Source organism: Hemiscyllium ocellatum, chromosome 3, assembly GCF_020745735.1.
Source record: "Hemiscyllium ocellatum isolate sHemOce1 chromosome 3, sHemOce1.pat.X.cur, whole genome shotgun sequence".
NCBI classification, from domain to species: Eukaryota; Metazoa; Chordata; class Chondrichthyes; order Orectolobiformes; family Hemiscylliidae; genus Hemiscyllium; species Hemiscyllium ocellatum.
Genome location: NC_083403.1, coordinates 49,217,793 through 49,238,139, shown reverse-complemented (window position 1 = coordinate 49,238,139; position 20,347 = coordinate 49,217,793). Strand labels below are relative to the sequence as shown.

At 40.3% G+C, this 20,347-nt stretch overlaps 1 protein-coding gene across 1 annotated transcript in view; it reads left to right on the top strand.

Annotated features, from left to right (window-relative positions):
• Window positions 1–20,347, top strand: part of ahi1 (Abelson helper integration site 1) — a 258,275-nt gene that overhangs the window by 228,316 nt on the left and 9,612 nt on the right. Inside the window, exons 23-25 of the mRNA XM_060857049.1 lie at window positions 4,016–4,084; window positions 10,089–10,251; window positions 10,378–10,475. Coding sequence (XP_060713032.1) covers window positions 4,016–4,084; window positions 10,089–10,251; window positions 10,378–10,475 — 330 coding nt within the window. The remainder of the gene's footprint in view (window positions 1–4,015; window positions 4,085–10,088; window positions 10,252–10,377; window positions 10,476–20,347) is intronic.

The following is a 20,347-nucleotide window of genomic DNA, read 5'->3' as shown; positions in this document are numbered from 1 at the left end:
GGAGATGTAGCAGTTTGGATCAGTAATTGGCTTGCTGAAAGAAGACAGAGGGTGGTGGTTGATGGGAAATGTTCATCCTGGAGTCCAGTTACTAGTGGTGTACCACAAGGGTCGGTGTTGGGTCCACTGCTGTTCGTCATTTTTATAAACAACCTGGATGAGGGCGTAGAAGGGTGGGTTAGTAAATTTACAGATGACACTAAGGTCAGTGGAGTTGTGGATAGTGACAAAGGATGTTGTAGGTTACAGAGAGACATAGATAAGCTGCAGAGCTGGCCTGAGAGGTGGCAAATGGAGTTTAATGCGGACAAGTGTGAGGTGATTCACTTCGGTCGGAGTAACCGGAATGCAAAGTACTGGGCTAATGGTAAGATTCTTGATAGTGCAAATGAGCAGAGAGATCTCGGTATCCACACACACAGATCCTTGAAAGTTGCCACCCAGGTTGACAGGGTTGTTAAGAAGGCATACAGTGTTTTAGCTTTTATTAATAGAGGGATCGAGTTCTGGAACCATGAGGTTATGCTGCAGCTGTATAAAATTCTGGTGCGGCCGCACTTAGAGTATTAAGTACAGTTCTGGTCACCGCATTATAAGAAGGATGTGGAAGCTTTGGAAAGAGTGCAGAGGAGATTTACTAGGATGTTGCCTGGATTGGAAGGAAGGTCTTACGAGGAAAGGCTGAGGGACTTGAGGCTGTTTTCATTAGAGAGAAGAAGGTTGACAGGTGACTTAATAGAGACATATAAGATAATCAAAGAGTTAGATAGGGTGGACAGGGAGAGCCTGTTTCCAAGTATGGTGACGGCGAGCATGAGGGGGCATAGCTTTAAATTGAGGGGTGATAGATATAGGACAGATGTCAGAGGTAGTTTCTTTACTCAGAGAGTAGTAAGGCTATGGAATGCTTTGCTTGCAACGGTAGATTTGCCAACTTTAAATACGTTTAAGTCGTCATTGGACAAGCATATGGACGTAAATGGAATAGTGCAGGTTAGATGGGCTTCAGATTGGTATGACAGGTCAGCGCAACATTGAGGGCTGAAGGACCTGTACTACGCTGTAATGTTCTATGTTCTAAACTTGGCTGTCAGCTTCTGCTCGTCCACTTTGCGTTGTTGCCTGTCCTGCAACAACTGTGGCTGAACAGAGGCTGACAGCCAAGTTCGGTACCCATGGAATGGCTTCAACTGGAACCTTAGGTTCATGTTACCTACAGGTGACCCCACTGCACTACACACTCTCTCTCTCTGTCTTTCTCTCTCTCTCTCACACACACACACACACACACACTCCTATAGACCCATACACTTATGCAGACTGTCTCTCATACACAAGCTGTCTCTCATATGCTCACACATACCCACCCCCCACACCACACAGGCACCCTCTCATAGACCTATACCCCTTTACACTTACACACACTCCCATGGACACTGACACCCTCCCCACGTGCACATATACACATATAGGTTTGTAGGGTGCATTTGTACTTGCAAAATTACATTTTTATTTTGCTCAAAGACTGCATGGACCCATGTAAAGTTAAAAATCGCACAACAGCAGGTTATAGTCCAACAGGTTTAATTGGAAGCACACTAGCTTTCGGAGCGATGCTCCTTCATCGAGTGATCACTATCACCTGATGAAGGAGTGTCGCTCCGAAAGCTAGTGTGCTTCCAATTAAACCTGTTGGACTATAACCTGGTGTTGTGTGATTTTTAACTTTGTGCACCCCAGTCCAACACCGGCATCTCCAAATCATGGATCCATGTAAGATTCTGTAAATCCCTTTTTTAGAAATAGAACCAGTCTGAACATTGAGGCACAGACAGACAGACAGACTAACCTCATGCTTTCAGTGCATTATCTGAGCTGACATGGCACCCATTATTAAGGTTCACTTGTGAATGTAACTTTAAAACAAGTTCTGGGATTTACATATGAAAGAACTGAAACCAACATGGTCATTCTAAAAGATGAGAGATTTAACAAATAATCCAGCTCTTTTTCAATATATAATCTCAGTAGCATCACACTGTAAACTTTTGCTGTAAATTCTGTTTCTTACAATCTTATACTGCCCAACCACCTGATGAAAGAACAGCGCTCTGAAAGCTAATGCTTCCAAATAAACCTGTTGGATTATAACCTGGTGTTGTGTGATTTTTAACTTTTTACACCACAGTCCAACACCAGCACCTCCAAATCAAGGAAGTTAAATTCACCCATAACAACCCTGTCACTTCTGCATCTTTCCAAAATCTGCCTCCCAATCTGCTCCTCTGTGTCCTGTTGCTACTGGGAGGTCTGTAGAAAACTCCCAATAAAGTCACTGCTTTCCTGTTTCTGACTTCCACCCATACTAACTCTGTAGACAAACCCTCCTCGCCGACTTCCCTTTCTACTGATGTAATAACATGCCTGATTAGCAATGCCCTCACCTCCCATCCCTTTTGATACATCTAAACCTGGAACATCCAACAACCATTCCTACCCCTGTGATATCCAAGTCACAGTAATGGCCACAACATCATTGTTCCAAGTATTGATCCATGCTCTAAGTTCATCACCCTTATTCCTGATACTTCTTGCGTTTAAATAGACACACTTCAACCCATCACACTGACTGCAACTTTGCCCTATCAACAGTCTATCCCCCCTCACAGACTCTCTGCATGTTGCATCTGGCTGTTCACTAACTACTTCATCCTCAGATCTGTAGCTCCGATTCCCTGATGTTGAAGATCAAACTCCAGGACGTGACTGTATGTAATCCTGTGAAAAAATCATTATAGTATTAATTTTTTGTCGTTTTTGTTGAAAGTTTCTTTACCAAATGTAAAGATATGGAAAATTAGGGAAATAAATAAATCTGCCTCAGCAGTATCTAATTGTGTGAAAAGTGTTTTGGATTCTAGTTTCCACAGGATGGAAATTATTCTCAAAGTTGGATATGTTACTGACTAATGGCTGCAATGTAGACACAAGTTGTGTGATGAAACCTACAGGAAAGCATTTAATCACAGCAAATCCACAAGGTTAGTGAGGGAGAAACTGTTACTGTTAGTGGAGGGTTTGGACCCAGAAGCCATTGATTTAAGCTGATTGGCAAAGGAAACAACACTAATGTAAGAAAAAATGTTTATGAGTAGAGAGTTGGTAGGATTAAGGACGCACAGCTTGACAGTATGGTGGAGGCAGATTCAATTGTAGCTTACAAACATATTGGCTCTTTCGCTGAAGAGAAAAGAAATAACAGGGCCTCAGGGCAAGGGCAGGAGAGTGGCATAAAGTGAATTGATTTTGCTAGAAAATTGGCACTGATATCATGCACTGAATGGGTCCCTCTAGGCCGTAATTAGCCTAACATTCTATCACCTATGTATAATGCAGTATACTGTATATAGCTTTGGATTTGAGGGGGAGGATTTTAGTTTACCATATATTCATGGAAGATTGTGATAAAGTTTAGATTACTTACAGTGTGGAAACAGGCCCTTTGGCTCAACAAGTCCACACCGCCAAAGCGCAACCCCGGACCCATTCCTCTACAGTACCCCTTCACCTAACACAACGGGCAATTTAACGTGGCCAATTCACCTTATTTGCACATTTTTTAGATTGTGGGAGGAAACCCATACGGACACAGGGAGAATGTGCAAACTCCACACAGAGAGTCACCTGAGGCAGGAATTGAACCCAGGTCTCTGGCGCTGTGAGGTAGCAGTGCTAACCACTGTGCCACCGTGCTGCCCAATCCAGGCTACTAGGAAGGATTCTCCTCATTCAGTGTTTGAACAAAAGAAAACAAAATGCCCTTTAAACACAAATTTTGATTTCGTATTAATATACAACATTTGAATAAATTTAAAACTTAAACAGTACACCTCATTACTAAATTCTACAAAACAAAGAAAATCTTTATATGCTATGAGAACATTATATCATGATAGCCTGTTATATGACTCAGAATGCATAGTAAACATGTTAATGTAGTTTCCCTTTTCTTTAGACTTGTGAAAAACCTACAATATCTTCAATCAAAGTAGAAGCCGATTCTAACGCACCAGTGGAAGAATCTGTAAGTAAACATTTGCATTTTTTGAGCAGTTATGTTTATGTGTCTTTCCATTCTTAAACATTTGCCAAAATTAGGGTTCATTATTTTAACTGTGTAAAAGTTAGCATTTTCACATACATGACTGATCACCACTCATATTTTACTAACTCAGGTAGATGAGAAATGTCACACAGATGCCGAAACTTTAAAACCGTATTTAATCTTAAATTGGCCCCATAGCGTTATTCTTTACTCATAAGTTCAGCATTCAAACTCAGGAAGTTAGCGGAAAATATCCAGTAGCCTCAAAAAGACAGAGCCACACCAAAATGCTGTCAACTCAAATGGAAATAGACTTGCAGAATGTGAAACAAGTTGGCATGTTAAAAAAGTATAGAAACTTCAGGTTCCATTTTAAACTGCAACAATACCAGACATTCTATCATTTTTGTAGCTGAAATAACATTCAAGGCAAAAAATGTGTGGCTTGCAACTTTGCCCAATATAGCAATTACCAAAGGAATCATTTTCTAAATTTAAAGGCATTTCTCCCTGGGTGAAACAATGGTTTTTAAACTGTTTAATTTATTTTCCAATAATTTCACAATTATTTTTTAAATTACTGCAGTAAGAGGTAAAGGCATCATTGCGTTGGAACCTTAATCCACAAAACAATGGGACAGGATTCTGTTGAAAGGCAGCAACCTGATGTTTTTCAGACATTTTGGTGAAACTTTCCTGGTCCCATAGCAGGAGTTTTGGAGATAGGTAAGGATTTATGCTAGGAAAGTAGAGAAGCCATATAAGGACGGTTAAGAAGGCATTTGGTATGCTTGCCTTTATTGGTCAGAGCATTGAGTATTGGAGTTGGGAGGTCATTTTGGAAGGACATTTCTTTGGCCACTTTTGGAATATTGTGTGCAATTCTGGTCTCCCTGCTGTAGGAACGATGTTGTGAAATGTGAAAAGGTTCAAAAAAGATTTACAAGGATGTTGCCAGGGTTGGAGGGTTTGAGATACAGGGAGAGGCTGAATAGGTTGGGGCTGTTTTCTCTGGAGTGCCGAAGGCTGAGGGGTGACTTTATAGAAAATCCACGAGGGGCCTGGATAGGGTGAATAGCCAAAGACTTTTCTCTCGAGTAGGGGAGTCCAAAACTAGAGGGCATAGATCTACGGTGAGAGGGGAAAGATTTAAAAGGGACCTAAGGGGCAACTTTTTCAAACAGGGGTAGTGTGTATATAGAATGAGTTGCCAGAGGAAGTGAAGGAGGCTGCTACAATAACAATATTTAAAAGGCACCTGGGGGGCCATGAATAGGAAGGGTTTAGAGGCATAGTGGCCAAACGCTGGCAAATGGGACAAGATTAATTTCAGATTTCTGGTTGACATGGACGTGTTGAACCAAAGGGTCTGTCTCCATGCTGCACATTTCTATGACTCATTACCTCCTGACTCATTCACTCTCTGGAATATGTCTCCCAGAGGGTTTCCAGGATATAGATCTTTCTTTAACTCAACTTGTGCCTGTTCAGAGGCACCATGAGAACCTTCAGGATACGGATCAACTGCCTACTGAATGGAGTTAGATAGACAATTTAAATGATTAAGGCACCATGTAGAGGCAGTTTAAAGTTGCCAGTAGCAGAGCTGCCTTGGTGGCTTCTCTGCAAGGCTGGGGGCTGGTTAGAGAGAATCATTGAGGCCAGAGGAAACATCCACCAAAGAAACGGCCACAGATGGAAATATGAACTTGTTGTTTAAACACTGCCACAACAGGGGTTTTTCCTCTTCTCTGATGGGCCTGCCAACTTTAGCCCTTTTAAATTTAAAATTTAAATTTTTGCCAAGGGAGCCACTTTCACTGGGAGGTGTCATCCTTGCCTTAGTTTCACCCTCTTCTTTTGTTAAGGCACCTGAATCTTTAAGGGCTGCCAGCCCTTTGAGTAGGAAAGGAACACTGGGAAATCTGCTGTTCTTGAATGGATGACAAACCCACAGTAGGCTCACTAGCTGGCACCAGATGTGCAAACTCAGGACCCCATGTGGCCTTGACATCAGGATCCCAAAGCCCACAGAAACGTCCTACCTATTCTATTAACAAACAACATTTGCTATTAATAATAGAAAAAAATCACACTTGCCAATAAAACTTTCCTTCTTCTGCTATAACCATCAATTCTATAATGCATTTTTCACCCAATCAAAAATATTTCTTGTAACGTAAATGAAAATCATTGCACAGTTCTTTTAAAAATTAAAGTAAGTGCTCAAAACTATGTTGCAGTCACAGGACTAGTACATTTTCAGCTACCAGTTGGGCTTGACTGGTAATTTCAATCCATTGTATTTCAATAAAGTCATCCCTCACGCTTTCTATAAGGCCTGTTTTTACATCAGCTGCAGCCGGAGGAGAGGAGGGTGGGGGAGGGGTCTTTGTTTTCTGAGAGCTGCGGGGTCCCTTTGATTTACTCATTATCCACTCAGTATTAGACTGTTTAAATATAATATTCAGCAGCTAATTAAGATTAAAGAAATTTTTTGGGTGGTTTGGCAAGTGTGGTGGGGGCAGGAAACCCACTTTTCCCAGGTTTTGGGAAGGGCTCTGTAGACTCAGACTTGCTGAGTCGCCGCCATCTTGGATCTCCCCACCCCTCATGCTTTCTAAGTCAGTGCTGACCAATAAATGTTCTGCAGTCTGTTTCCAGTTGCTCCATGGTCACAAAGAAAGTTCCATCATTTATACCCATATTAACTAACAGCTTTCAAAGTAATAAAGCTCACCCAAAAATAAGACAATAGCCCATATCACCTACTCAATTCTTTTAAATGTAAAAGTCATCGCATAAGATGTCGGTTAATGGATTGATGTCACAAAAGAGATTTTCCTTATCACAGAAAAGCAGATGTAACCAGCCCTAAGAAAGTAATTCTTCAAGTAAGACAATTAGATATGTTCTAAAAGGTTCCCCTGAGCAAATGGAACATTTTTAATAGCCATGTTTTTGCAATTTAATTGATATGCATAACACTTTTGAAGGCAAACACTAAGTGCATGCACCGAAACTGGGAGTCTTAGAAACAATCACCAAGTTTTAAAACTTTCCTGACTTGATTTTCTAGCTGCTAATAGAAAAATTGACATCTATTTGTTGTAAAGAACTCAGACCTTGCAATCGATCTAACCAATTGCCACCTCCATCCTCAGTTGAAGTAGATCCTTTTCTAGCAGAAAGTGAGTGTGTTAACAAATGGGTTCATACATATTGTTGGCATGTATGGTAAAAATTACACATAATTGTTGCATTATAATGCTTCAATAGGAACACTAAATCATGTTGAGTAAGTTGACAGTGACAGTTGTTCCCTCTGAGATAAGACACCTTCCTATCGCGTAATGTTACATTCTTGAACTAACATATATTCTCCTGAATTTTTGGGGAATCTCACAACGGAGCTGGTAGTCACCTACTTTCTTACTAGGGCATCTCCTTACTTTTGTGTTTGGACTATTCAGCTAATTCTACTGCTGTAGAATGGAATTAGTAAAGGACTTTCACATCTGCTATGAATTCTAGGCTAATTTTCATTCACTATGTTGTCAGTACTCCAGTGAAATGGCTTTGAAGGGACCAAAAAACAGAAAGGTGGAAACAATGGATAATAATGTGGAAGATATGTTTTACTACTTAACTGGCCTCTGCAGGTTATATCAGGGATACCTTTTGTTAGCTATGATCATATTTCTTTAAGTATGCAACTCATGACTGAAGATATCCTCAGTCGACATATTTCAGAAACCAGACTGACAATTGCTGCAATTCACCTAATTAAGCCAGGTGATCTTGTGAACAGACTGTAAACAGATAACAGTCAAGAGTGTGGTGCTGGAAAAGCACAGTTAAGTCAGGCAGCATCAGAGGAGCAGGATACCTGAATGTTAGCCCATTATTTTTTCCACAGATGTTAATGTGTGTTTCTACTGTTTTATTTTATGATCAGAGATTTATTAGTTTATTAGTTAGGGAAATACGCATTGTATTTTTTTTATTTTGTGGCTTTTGATTACAATATGTGACAACTATTTCCTCTCAAAATAGTATTTCAGACATTATATGATTTCACGATTTGCAAAAATATGTTAATTGATCTGATATGTTTAGCCTGTCAGCCCCAAAATACCAGAAATCTGAAATTGCTTTATTCCATTTTTAAAATTATTTCATTTTACTGCACAGCAGTAATTGATCACTGCTATAGCATTGCGCTCCTTGTTTCCATCATCATACCTTTGGCTTGCTATTTTTCTTGTTCTGTTTTCTCATCTGCTCTTTATATTTCTCTTAAGTTATTTCAGCCAATGCACTGATTCTAACAGGAATTCTCTTCTACCCCTTCCATTAGCAGAAGGACCAGCACTGAAGGGAGAGACGTTGCATTTTAGCAAACTTTGTCATAAAGTCAGGGGTTCCTAAATGCTATCATCTTGAAACAATGACTTAAGACACTTGTATTATTGTAATTCACACATTAATGAACCAAAACAAGAAACAAAAGTTACTTCCATAGGCTAGATATTTGTCACGCTTGTAAGTAAATTACCGAAATAAACCTCCCCATTGAACTCCTGTTTAGTTACGAGTAGTATTATCTGTGGTTATCGTAGCTTGTATTGGGCTTGTATTGGAAGGAGGGGAATTCCAATCAACCATTGTTATTTACATTCTGTATACTTTGAAAGTTAAAAAAACATTGACAGTGCATTATTTATCTTCAAATCTCATATGCCTCTGGGTTATAGTACTGATCTACAAATTTCTCATGTGGTAAATTCACAATTTCAGCATGAACTGTTGAAAGAGGCATAGGGTGGAAATTAGAGCCCCTCGCACAAAGATAGACCTCTTGCCTGTACATTTCAAAGCTGCCAGTTTGAGAACAGCATTGGCACAGACGTGAGAGATATTGATTAGCAGACTGCCCTTTCACCATTGTCTGGATAGGACCTAATAAAACTTTGTGGGTGGGGCAGGGGAGCTGAGTTGGGAGGTGGGAGAATAACTGTCTTTAAGAAAATGATGATATTTAAAGAGAATTGTTCTAAAATATTGTAGATGAAATTCAGAAGTGCCTCCTATTTCCAAATTATTGTGCTGATTTTTATATTACAGATACTTTCAATATGACAGTATTTCCTCACATCGATAATTTAATGTACAGCTGCCACATCACTCATCTTTGCAAGATATTAATAGCAGTTTGAAAAAAAACTCCCACTCAAACTTTCCAAAATGTATCAGTTTATGATTGGAAATTAACCTTTTGAGTACTGAATGCATTAATAGTTTTCAGTGTACACTCGTTTTTTTAGCCTTATCACAGCTGCAATAAAATCATACTTATAAACAGCAAAGTTGGATAAATCTATAAAGTGTCAAAAGTTTATATTGTTTTCTGAAAAAGCTAAACAAAGTTGCTTTTAAATTTTGTAAAACTAATCTTCAAAGGGTTAACTTGTTATATTTTGATCAAAGCTGTTTGATTAGCAACATTGGAAAATGACGACATCTGTTCCAAGATATTACAAGCTTTTTCTCTACAGTGTCTTTAAATTTGAAAATATGGTTTCTCATTTAAAATGTCTGTGGCATTATGTAAAACTACTCAGCAGTAAAATTGCAAGTTGGTTTCAGGCTTAAGAGTTCTGGTGTTAAGATTCTCAACATGTGCAAGTGAAGTTGCAATCATTGTTTAATAAGATCATTAATACAATAGCAGCTGTTGTAAACTAACCTTAGCAGTGTGAAATGGTTTAACTATGTCTTGAATCCCGCAGTCCTTTATCTCATAACTCCTGCTACGTTCCCACCACTTCTGATCCCATCATCAAAACCCTTAGACAGCCTCAAGTCTTACCATACTACAGCTTTGGTTTCAGCTGCCCTGCTGCAGGAGGAAGTTAGTCTTAGGGGTTTCTCTCTGTGGCATAGTTGTGATAAAACTGTGGCGGCCTTATCTCTCCTGTAGGTCGTAGCTCTTTATGACTACACAGCAAATCGATCAGATGAGCTAACCATCCAGCGTTTTGACATTATCCAAGTGCTGTACAAAGATAATGCGAGCTGGTGGTTTGGTCGCCTGGCCAATGGAAAACAGGGCTACTTTCCAGCAAATTATGTGGCTAATGAAAGTAAGTTGGCTTTTACCCTTCCTCCTTTACTCATATGTCTGTAACAGATAACAAAAGGTTTTTTTTACTATTCACTTTTTAAAAAGAGGAACTTAATTATCATGTAAAAATGTGCCATTTTAACAGGAATACCTGATGAAACAGAGCAGAGTCGACAAAGCACCAGTCCTTTGGCTGCATATAAAGGTGGAGAGACAGAAGAAAAATCCCCAACCCCTACCCAGGTAATAATACCCTGACAGAGCCAGGGTTGGCAACTTTATCATTGAAAATGTTGCAGATGTAAGAGTTTCAAATCAGGTAAAGGAAGGAGGGGAGAGAGAAGCAGGAGGGTTAATCTGTGATCAGGTGAAAATGCAAGAGGTTAAATGGCAAAAGAGATGGCATACAGGCTAAAGGTGGTGAAATATAGTAAGAATCAAAAAATGGGTGGAGGAGATGCTAATGGAAACAGCAGACTCATTGCCTGTTTGAAACTAATGGGATCAAGAGTTGCAATCTCAGAATTAATTCCCTCCCAGTCAAACTTTGAGTGGCACTTCATTTTTCAATCAGACATTTGATTTCATTTAGCCTCGTTATTAAGTTCAACAGTTTTACATCATGACCAAAGGGCTGTTGCAGTGCAGTGGTAGTGTCCCTATTTCTATGTCAGAAAGTCAGGTTTCAAGTCCCACCTGCCCCAGAAGTGTGCATTGAATTGTACTTAGATTTTTTCTATTTGGAGATGGTCATTATGTAACACTTAAGTGGCACAAATTTTAGTTCCACTTGTCACCCAAATCTGGATATTGTCCAGGTCTTGCTGTTCTTGATTGTGGACTGTTTTGGTATCTGAGGAGGTGCTAAACGTTATGCAATCACCTGTGAACTTGCTCATTTCTGACCTTATGATGGAGGGACCTTATAAAGCAGCTAAAGATAGTTGGGTCTAAGCCACAACCCTGAGGACCTCTGGCAAAGATGTCCTGGAGCTGAGGTGACTGACCTTCCCTAATTACAACCATTTCCCTAATGCCAGGTATGACTTCAACAGGTGGTGATTTTGCCCTGATTCCCACTGATTTTAGTGTTGCTAGAGCTCCTTGATGCCACAAGCAGTCAAATGCAGCCTTAATGTCAAGGACAGTACTCTCATGTCACCTCTGCAACTCAGCTCTTTTGTTGATGTTTGACCTAAGGCTGGGATGAGGTCTGGATCTGAATGACCCAATGGAGGCCTGACTGAGTTTCAGTGAATAGCTTATTGCCAAGCATGTGCATCTTGACATCACTATTGTTAACACCTTCCATCACTTTACTGATGATTGTGAGTAGACTGAAGGGCCAATTAGTTGGTTAGATTTGTCCTGTTTCTTATTTATAGGTATTAACTGGGTAATTTTCCACATTGTTGCATAGATACCAATGTTGTAACTGTTCTAGGAAAACCTAACCGGGGACATGCACATTCAGGACTATAGCCGGGATTCTATCAGAACCTAAAGCTTTTGCAATATCCAGTATCTTAACCATTTCTTGAGAAATGAATCAAATTGAGTACTGTCATCTGTGATGTTGCAGACAGCTGGAAGAGACCAAAATAGTCATCCACCTGGCAGTTCTGTCTGTGACTTGTTGAAAATGCCTTTTTTTTTGCATCAAAGTGCTATGCTCTTCCATTATTTAGGATGGGGATGTTTGTGGAACCTCAATCCACAACAAGATGTGGTAGGACTACAGAGCTGAGATCTGATCCATTGGTTGCAGAATCACTTACCTCTGTCTGTCACTTGTAGTTTATGCTTTCGGCATGCAAGTTGTCCAGGTTGAAACCTCACTTTTTAAATCTGCCTCCTGTTTCCCATGATAAGCTCTCATGCAGTCCTCATTAAACAGGATTGATCCCTAGCTTGATGGTGATAAAATTATAGAATCTTAGAATCCCTACAGTGCAGATTGAGGCCATTCAATCCATCAAGTCTGCACCAAACCTCTGAAAAGCATCTCACACATACCCACACCCCCATCCCGCCCCTGTAACCCTGCATTTACTGTGGCTAACATACCTAGTTTGCACATCGCTGAACACTACAGACACTTTCAGTAATGGGAGAGTGGACAATACACTGAGCTATTAGTTTGCACATTGTGTTGGCATATGATTCTGTTGCAGCTGATCGCTCTCAATGTTTCATGGATGCCAGTGTTGATTTGCTAGGTCTGTTCAAAATCCAACCCATTTAGCATAGTGACAATGTTACACAACACAATGAAACATATTCTCAATGTGAAGCGCACCTATGACTTCATTAGAGCTGTCCGGTATTCATTGTTAATGATGTGGTCATGGACAGATGCATCTGTGACAGGCAGATTGTCAGGCCAAGTTCAAGTATGTTTTTCCCTTTTGTTAGTTCCCTCATCACCTACTTCAATCCTAGTCTAGCAACCGGGTCCTTTAGGACCTGACAAGCACGTTCAGTAATGGTGCTGCTAAGACATGTAAAAGGACTGAGTTATAAGCCAAAAGAAGTTGCGTGATAAGAATCAAGAGGTTTCCTTGCCCGTGTTTCATGTGATGCCATGAAACATAGTGTCTGGAGTCAATGATGGAGACTCGTAGGGCAACTCCCTCTTGACTGTATGCCAGTATACCACCACTTCTGCTTGGTCTACCCCTTTGATGGAGCAAAGCAAACCAAGGGATGGTGATGGTATTGTCTGGGACATTGTGTGTTGATTCAGTCACTTTGACAATGTTAGACTGTTGCTTGACAAGTCTATGAGACAGCTCTCCCAATTTGGTATTAGTCCCCAAATGTTAGTAAACAGGATCCTGCATGCCTCACAGGGCTGTTTGTCATTGTCATTTTCAGTGCCAGTTTCGGTGCCTTAGTAAATTCTAGCTAGTTCACCTGGTTTCATTTATTTTAGTTGTTGGTACAACTGAGTGGCTTACTGGCCATTTCAGAGAGCAGTTAACAGTCAATCACATTTCTGTAAGTCTGGAATCGTATGTAGGCCAGACCAGGCTGTTTCCTTCCCTAAAAGATATTACTGAACCCAAGTAGGTTTTTACTACAATTATTTCAGCGTGTGTTGACACCATACCTACATATTGTTTGCCACGTAAACTGCTGGCACTTGCTGCAGGTATGACACTAACATAGCATAGTGCTCGCTAATGACATGTCAACTCCATTAACTATTCAGTGCTTCCCTACATTGAAAAACACCTCTCCCTCTGAGCTAAAAGCAATGAAAGTCACAAAGGTTAGCAGCTTGCAACTGAACATTGAAGGCCCTGTACATAAAGGAAACATTAAGTTAGGCAGCCTCCAAATAAGCACAAAGTGAATGAACCCAAGAAAGCAAGCTAAGAGCATAAGAAGAATCCTGCGTAGACTCAAGAGGTATGCATCCCAGTGTGTAAAGTGATTTGGTTTGCACTTAATAGGTATTCCTGAGCTCCAGAGTAAAGTATTGCAAGTCTAAAATAGCAGCTGCAAATGTGTTGCTGGTCAAAGCACAGCAGGTTAGGCAGCATCTCAGGAATAGAGAATTCGACGTTTCGAGCATAAGCCCTTCATCAGGAAGGGCTTATGCTCGAAACGTCGAATTCTCTATTCCTGAGGATTCCTGATGAAGGGCTTATGCTCGAAACGTCGAATTCTCTATTCCTGAGATGCTGCCTAACCTGCTGTGCTTTGACCAGCAACACATTTGCAGCTGTGATCTCCAGCATCTGCAGACCTCATTTTTTAGTCTAAAATAGCACCAGAGTTGGTTTAAGAATAGGCATGATGATGGGGTGAGGCTGATGCATTGTCAATACCACCTTGTACAGATGAAGAGTAGAATGTGGTGGTAATTTAGCATGCACGGACATATAATGAAGTATTTGCATGATGTCAAGTGCACAGCAAGTTGCTGCTTCCTGGTACCCATTCTGATATGCTTGTCTGGAATTTTGCTGTCTCATTTCTCAGGGAATGAGCAAAAAGGATCATTGGCATGTAAATATGCCGTAAGTATTTTGTGTCAAAATATGTGGCACTGGAAAAGACAGCAGATCAGACAGCATCCAAGGAGCAGGAGAGTTGACGTTTTGGGCATAAGCCCTTCATCAGGATGATGCCTGAACGGCTGTGTTTTTCCAGCGCGATTCTTTTTGACTCTGATCTCCAGCATCTGCAGTCCTTATTTTCTCCATAAATATTTAGTGGGCCCCCAAAAGGATTAAATCCCAATTTATCTAAGACATTGGAGTTTCCAGGCTTTTGAAGATGTACACTCTGCCTCCAAGAGTTATTTGCTAATCAGGTGGCCAGCAGTTCTTCAAGCCCAGCAACTTCATTAGGAATGACCCATTGGTAACAGATCAATGATGCTGAGATGGGATGAGATTCATACGGGTCACGTAAGTGTCTCAATCAGCCTATGGGTACAAAGATAATGATAGGAGCAGACATAGATGTTATTGTTTATCATGCCTGCTCTACCCCACTCAACATAATCAAGACTGACCTAAAATCTTCCCCATCCCTGACATCCCTCCTGGGGAGTCGGGCAGGTATCAGGCTATCCAGTCCATGCCTTTCTGCCACTAAACTTGCAGTATGGTGTCAAGACTATAGGTAGAGAGCATCCAGAAAAAATGCTGGAATGAGACCAAGATTGTGGGACTTAGTTAGAACAACACACTAGAGGGGTTGGGCTGATTCTCCTTGGAACAGAAAAGTGAAGAGTTTAGTAGAGGTGTTCAAAATAATGAGGGTTTTTCATGGAATAACGAGAAGCTACATCTAATGGCAGAAGACTTAGATTTAAGGCGATTGGAAAAAGGGCCAAAGGCAAAAGAAGGAGAAATGTTTGTAGACAGCATATTGGCAGGTACTGGCTGCAAAGATGATTGAAGCAAAATAATTGGTAAATGTAAATCAAAATTAGCTGAGTTAGGTAGAAGCTGAAAAATTTACTGGGCTCTTAGAAGAAGGCGGGAGAGGGATAAATTGGTTGAAAGAACAGGCATGATGGACTAAATAACCCCTTCCTGTGCTGTGCCATTGTGTGAAGCTGCACTGTCAACTTTTCAGATTTTAATGTATTCAGTAACTCATTCTGTAATTTACTTCCTTTCCTATATGAGGCCCTTCTTTATATTTGATGTCAGTTCCAACTGAGCTGTCAGACTGATACTTGTTCCCATTGCTTATGCAATATCTTTCTTTACCAGGTGTATGCCTTGAGTGCATAGTATATGCCTTGACTTTTCATTCTGTTCTTCTCGTTTGGAAGTACTGTCTTGCCACATTTTCATGCTTTCCTTAATTGCACATTGATACTGTAATAGTCTGTACAATTAATAGGCATTGTTGGGTCTTCTATGCAGCTTTTAGAAATGAGTTGTGCTGGTATGTATCATTTGTGTACTTTTTCCTTGTAATGGGAGGTGAGCCATAATTGGTAACGTGAACAATTATTGCTGCTCCTAATTGCTCCTGCGATGGTAGTGGTGAGCTTACATTTTTAAATAGTTATAGTCCCTGTGGTGCAAGTACATTCACAGATTGGGACAGTAAAGTACAACTTTTTGACCCAACAGCATTGAAGGAACAGTGAAACATTTCCAACTTAATATGTGGCTTGGAGAAAACGTTTTCAAGTAGTATTCCTTTCACCTGCTGCCCGTATGTGTTATTTTTAATGGTAGATGCTGCTGGTTTTGAAACTGCTGCCAAAGGATCCAAATACTTTTCCAATTCGTTTTTTGGCAACACTGGTTCAATTTACTTGTTATAGTACGGCAAGTCAAAAATTCTAAACTATGTATAACAACAAGATTTACTAGATATAATGACCAATTCTTTATAATGCGCATATCAGTGCTAGAGGAAGATCTGTTCATCATTACTTCTTGATTAAAGTAAGTTTATTCAGGCCATGGCTGTTTGCTCCTTAGGCCAGAGGAAATAATTTTCTCTCTGTTTTCTCAATCAAGGCACACTCATAACTTTATTACCTCTTTGGTCTACTCTTGATCTTTTCTACTTTAAGAACTATCTTTCCTTCTTCAATCTCTTCATAAAATCGAACATGCTCATTCTTGATAGCTTCATGATAAACCCCAGAGCTTTGCTATGTGTAATGCCCAGAATTCTACGCAGTACACCAGCCATTGTCTAAACTTGAGATTAGAGAGGGAGAGGGTACAATCGGAAGTGACAATATTTCTGTTGAATACAGGGAACTATGGAGCTATGAGGGAGGAGCTGGCCAAAGTTCAATGGTACAATACCTTAGCAGGGATGACAGTGGAGGAACAGTGGCGGATATTTCTGTGTATAATGCAGAAGTTGCAGGATCAGTTCATTCCAAAGAGGAAGAAAGATCCTAGGAGAAGGCATGGGTGGCTGTGGCTGACGAGGGAAGTTAAGAAACATATAAAGTTAAAAGAGAAAAAGTATAACGTAGCAAAGATAAGTGGGAAAACAGAGGACTGGGAAGCTTTTAAAGAACAACAGTGGATTACTAAGAAGGAAATATGCAGAGAAAAAATGAGGTACGAAGGTAAACTGGCCAATAATATAAAGGAGGATAGTAAAAGCTTTTTTAGGTATGTGAAAGGCAAAAAAATGGTTAAGACTAAAATTGGGCCCTTGAAGACAGAAACAGGGGAATATTTATGGGGAACAAAGAAATGGCAGAAGAATTGAATTGGTACTTCAGATTTGTGTTCACTGGGGAAGACACAAGCAATCTCCCTGAGGTAACAGTGGCTGAAGGACCTGAACTTAACGGAATTTATATTTGCCAGGAATTGGTGTTGGAGAGACTGTTAGGTCTGAAGGTTGATAAGTTCCCAGGGCCTGATGGTCTACATTCCAGGGTACTGAAGGAGGTGGCTCGAAAAATCATGGATGCATTGGTGATTATTTTCCAGAATTTGATAGATTTGGGATCAGTTCCTGCAGTTTGGAGGGTGGTTAATGTACCACTTTTTAAGAAAGGTGGGAGAGAGAAAACAGGAAATTATAGACCAGTTAGTCTGACCTCAGTGATGGGATAGATGCTGGAGTCTATTATAAAGGATGAAATTACGACACATCTGGATAGTAGTAACAGGATAGGACAGAGTCAGCATGGATTTATGAAGGGGAAATCATGCTTGACTAATCTTCTGGAATTTTTTGAGGATGTAACTCTGAAGATAGACAAGGGAGATCCAGTTGATGGAGTGTACCTGGACTTTCAGAAAGCTTTTGATAAAGTCCCACATAGGAGGTTAGTGAGCAAAAGTTAGGGCGCATGGTATTGGGGGCAAAGTTCTAACTTGGATTGAAAGTTGGTTGGCTGTAGGAAACAAAGAGTTGTGATAAACGGCTCCATTTCAGAATGGCAGGCAGTGACCAGTGGGGTACCGCAGGGATCAGTACTGGGACCGCAGCTTTTTACAATATATGTTAATGATATAGAAGATGGTATTAGCAATAACATTAGCAAATTTGTTAATGAAACAAAGCTGGGTGGCAGGGTGAAATGTGATGATGTTAGGAGATTACAGGGTGACCTGGACAAGTTAGGTGAGTGGTCAGATGCATGGCAGATGCAGTTTAATGTGCATAAATGTATGGTTATCCACTTTGGTGGCAAGAACAGGAAGGCAGATTACTACCTAAATGGAATCAATTTAGGTAAAGGGGCAGTACAAAGAGATCTGGGTGTTCTAGTACACCAGTCAATGAAGGTAAGCATGCAGGTACAGCAGGTAGTGAAGAAGGCTAATAGCATGCTGGCCTTCATAACAAGAGAGATTGAGTATAGAAGCAAAGAGGTTCTTCTGCAGCTGTACAGGGCCCTGGTGAGACCACACCTGGAGTACTGTGTGCAGTTCAGGTCTCCAAATTTGAGGAAAGACATTCTGGCTATTGAGGGAGTGCAGCATAGGTTCACGAGGTTAATTCCTGCAATGGTGGGATTACCTTCTACTGAAAGACTGGAGCAACTGGGCTTGTATACCCTTGAGTTTAGAAGACTAAGAGGGGATCTGATTGAGACATATAAGATTATGAAAGGATTGGACACTCTGGAGTCAGGAAACATGTTTCTGCTGATGGGTGAGTGCCGAACCAGAGGACACAGCTTAAAAATACGGGGTAGACCATTTAGGACAGAGATAAGGAGAAACTTCTTCACCCAGAGAGTGGTGGCTGCGTGGAATGCTCTGCCCCAGAGGGCAGTGGAGGCCCAGTCTCTGGATTCATTTAAGAAAGAGTTGAATAGAGCTCTCAAGGATTGTGGAATCAAGGGTTATGGAGATAAGGCAGGAACAGGATACTGATTAAGGATGATCAGCCATGATCATATTGAATGGTGGTGCAGGCTCGAAGGGCAGAATGGCCTACTCCTGCACCTGTTGTCTATTGTCTATTAGTAACTGTTTTACATTGCATCCTTGCTTTTGTATTCAATGAGCTACTATATCAAATACTTTTTATTGAAGTGCATGCACGTGATATCTACCAAAAAAACCTTTGTAAATCCTGTTATTGATCAATGAACTTAAACGGTGTAGTCAGACACAATTTGCTTTTAACAAATCTGTGATCTTTCTTGTTTAATCACTGTGAAGATATGCTGAACTTTCGACATCCAGACATCTACAACATAGAATCATAGAATTTTACAGTACAGGAGGAGAGTAATCAACTCATCATGCCTATACCGGCTCCCAAATAAGCTACCCAGCTAGTCCCATTCTCCAGCCTTATTTCTGTAGCCCCCTAAATATAATCACTTTCAAATATATATAACAAGTTCTCATTTAAAGCCTTGTATAGAACTTGCCTCCATCATTCTCCCAGACAACACATTCCAAATCCTAACAACTCTTTGAATAACTAAATGTTTCCTTTACTCACTACCTCTTTTGCTGACAATCTTGAAATTGTGACCCCTAGTTACTGACATACCAACTAGTGAATTGGATTGAATTAGCTTTATTGTCACATGTACTGAAAAGAATGCAGTGAAAAGTTTATAAGTTGCCACTAACAGTGCCATCTTAGGTACAAAGGTCCATTGGTACAATCCTCAGTTACAGAATAGATGAAGAAAAAATGTTAAATTACAGTTATGCAAAGTATAACCATAGGTCAGAAAAAGCAAGAATCAAAGTTAAAGTGACAAATATCACAGTCTCTCTGCAAAGGCTATCCACAGCAGACCAGCACAGGGGACCCCTATGTAGTCTGACCACTGGCTGCCACCACATTCCCACACCAGACTGCTACTCACACTCGGTACTGAGCCACTGGTTACTGGTGTCTCCACTGACCCTGCTTCGGAGACCATAAGTTAGATGCTGAGTGTCCAAGGCTGAGAGAAGGGAGGAGAGAGGGAGAAAAATTAAATATCCTTCTTTATCCTGTCAATTTTGTTCTTTTGAACAATTTTGAACACCTCAATGAGGTCACCTCTTAATCTTCTATCCTCCAAGGAGAATAAATCTAATGTTTCTAATCTTTCCTTATATCTAAAATCCCTCATTTCTAGTATCATTCTAGTAAATTGCCTCTACAGTCTTTCCAGGGCTTTAACAGCCTTTCTTAAATAAGATGCCTAGAACTGAACATAATATTCTAAATGTGACCTGTGGAGATGTTGTATCACATCCTTGCTTTTATAATGAATGCCTCAATTTATAAACCCAATGATCCTATAAAACTTTTTAACAACTGTTTTAACTTGCCGGTCCATTTACAAAAAATTTGCCGACTTGCTATTGTTTAACCTATCAACATCCATTTGCAGTCTCTTTTGCCTGATTTTTTCCATCTCCTTCCCTGTTAAAACAGAGGCAGAAGGCTTTCAAAATGGCAGGAGAAATCTGATTCTGGGATTCACACCGTTCATTCTCACATCTGGCAAATTTTTTTGATATGTGATAATCTGCAGTTAGCAAGTCCACACAAAGCACTCTTGACCTTACTGGTTCCATGTAGATGGGCATTTCAGGCTTTCTGTCTCCCTCCATCCTTGAATATGGAAATTATATTTGCAGAATTCCAGTCTGCTAAGACATTTTCAGAACTTGGGAAATTTTGGAAAATAG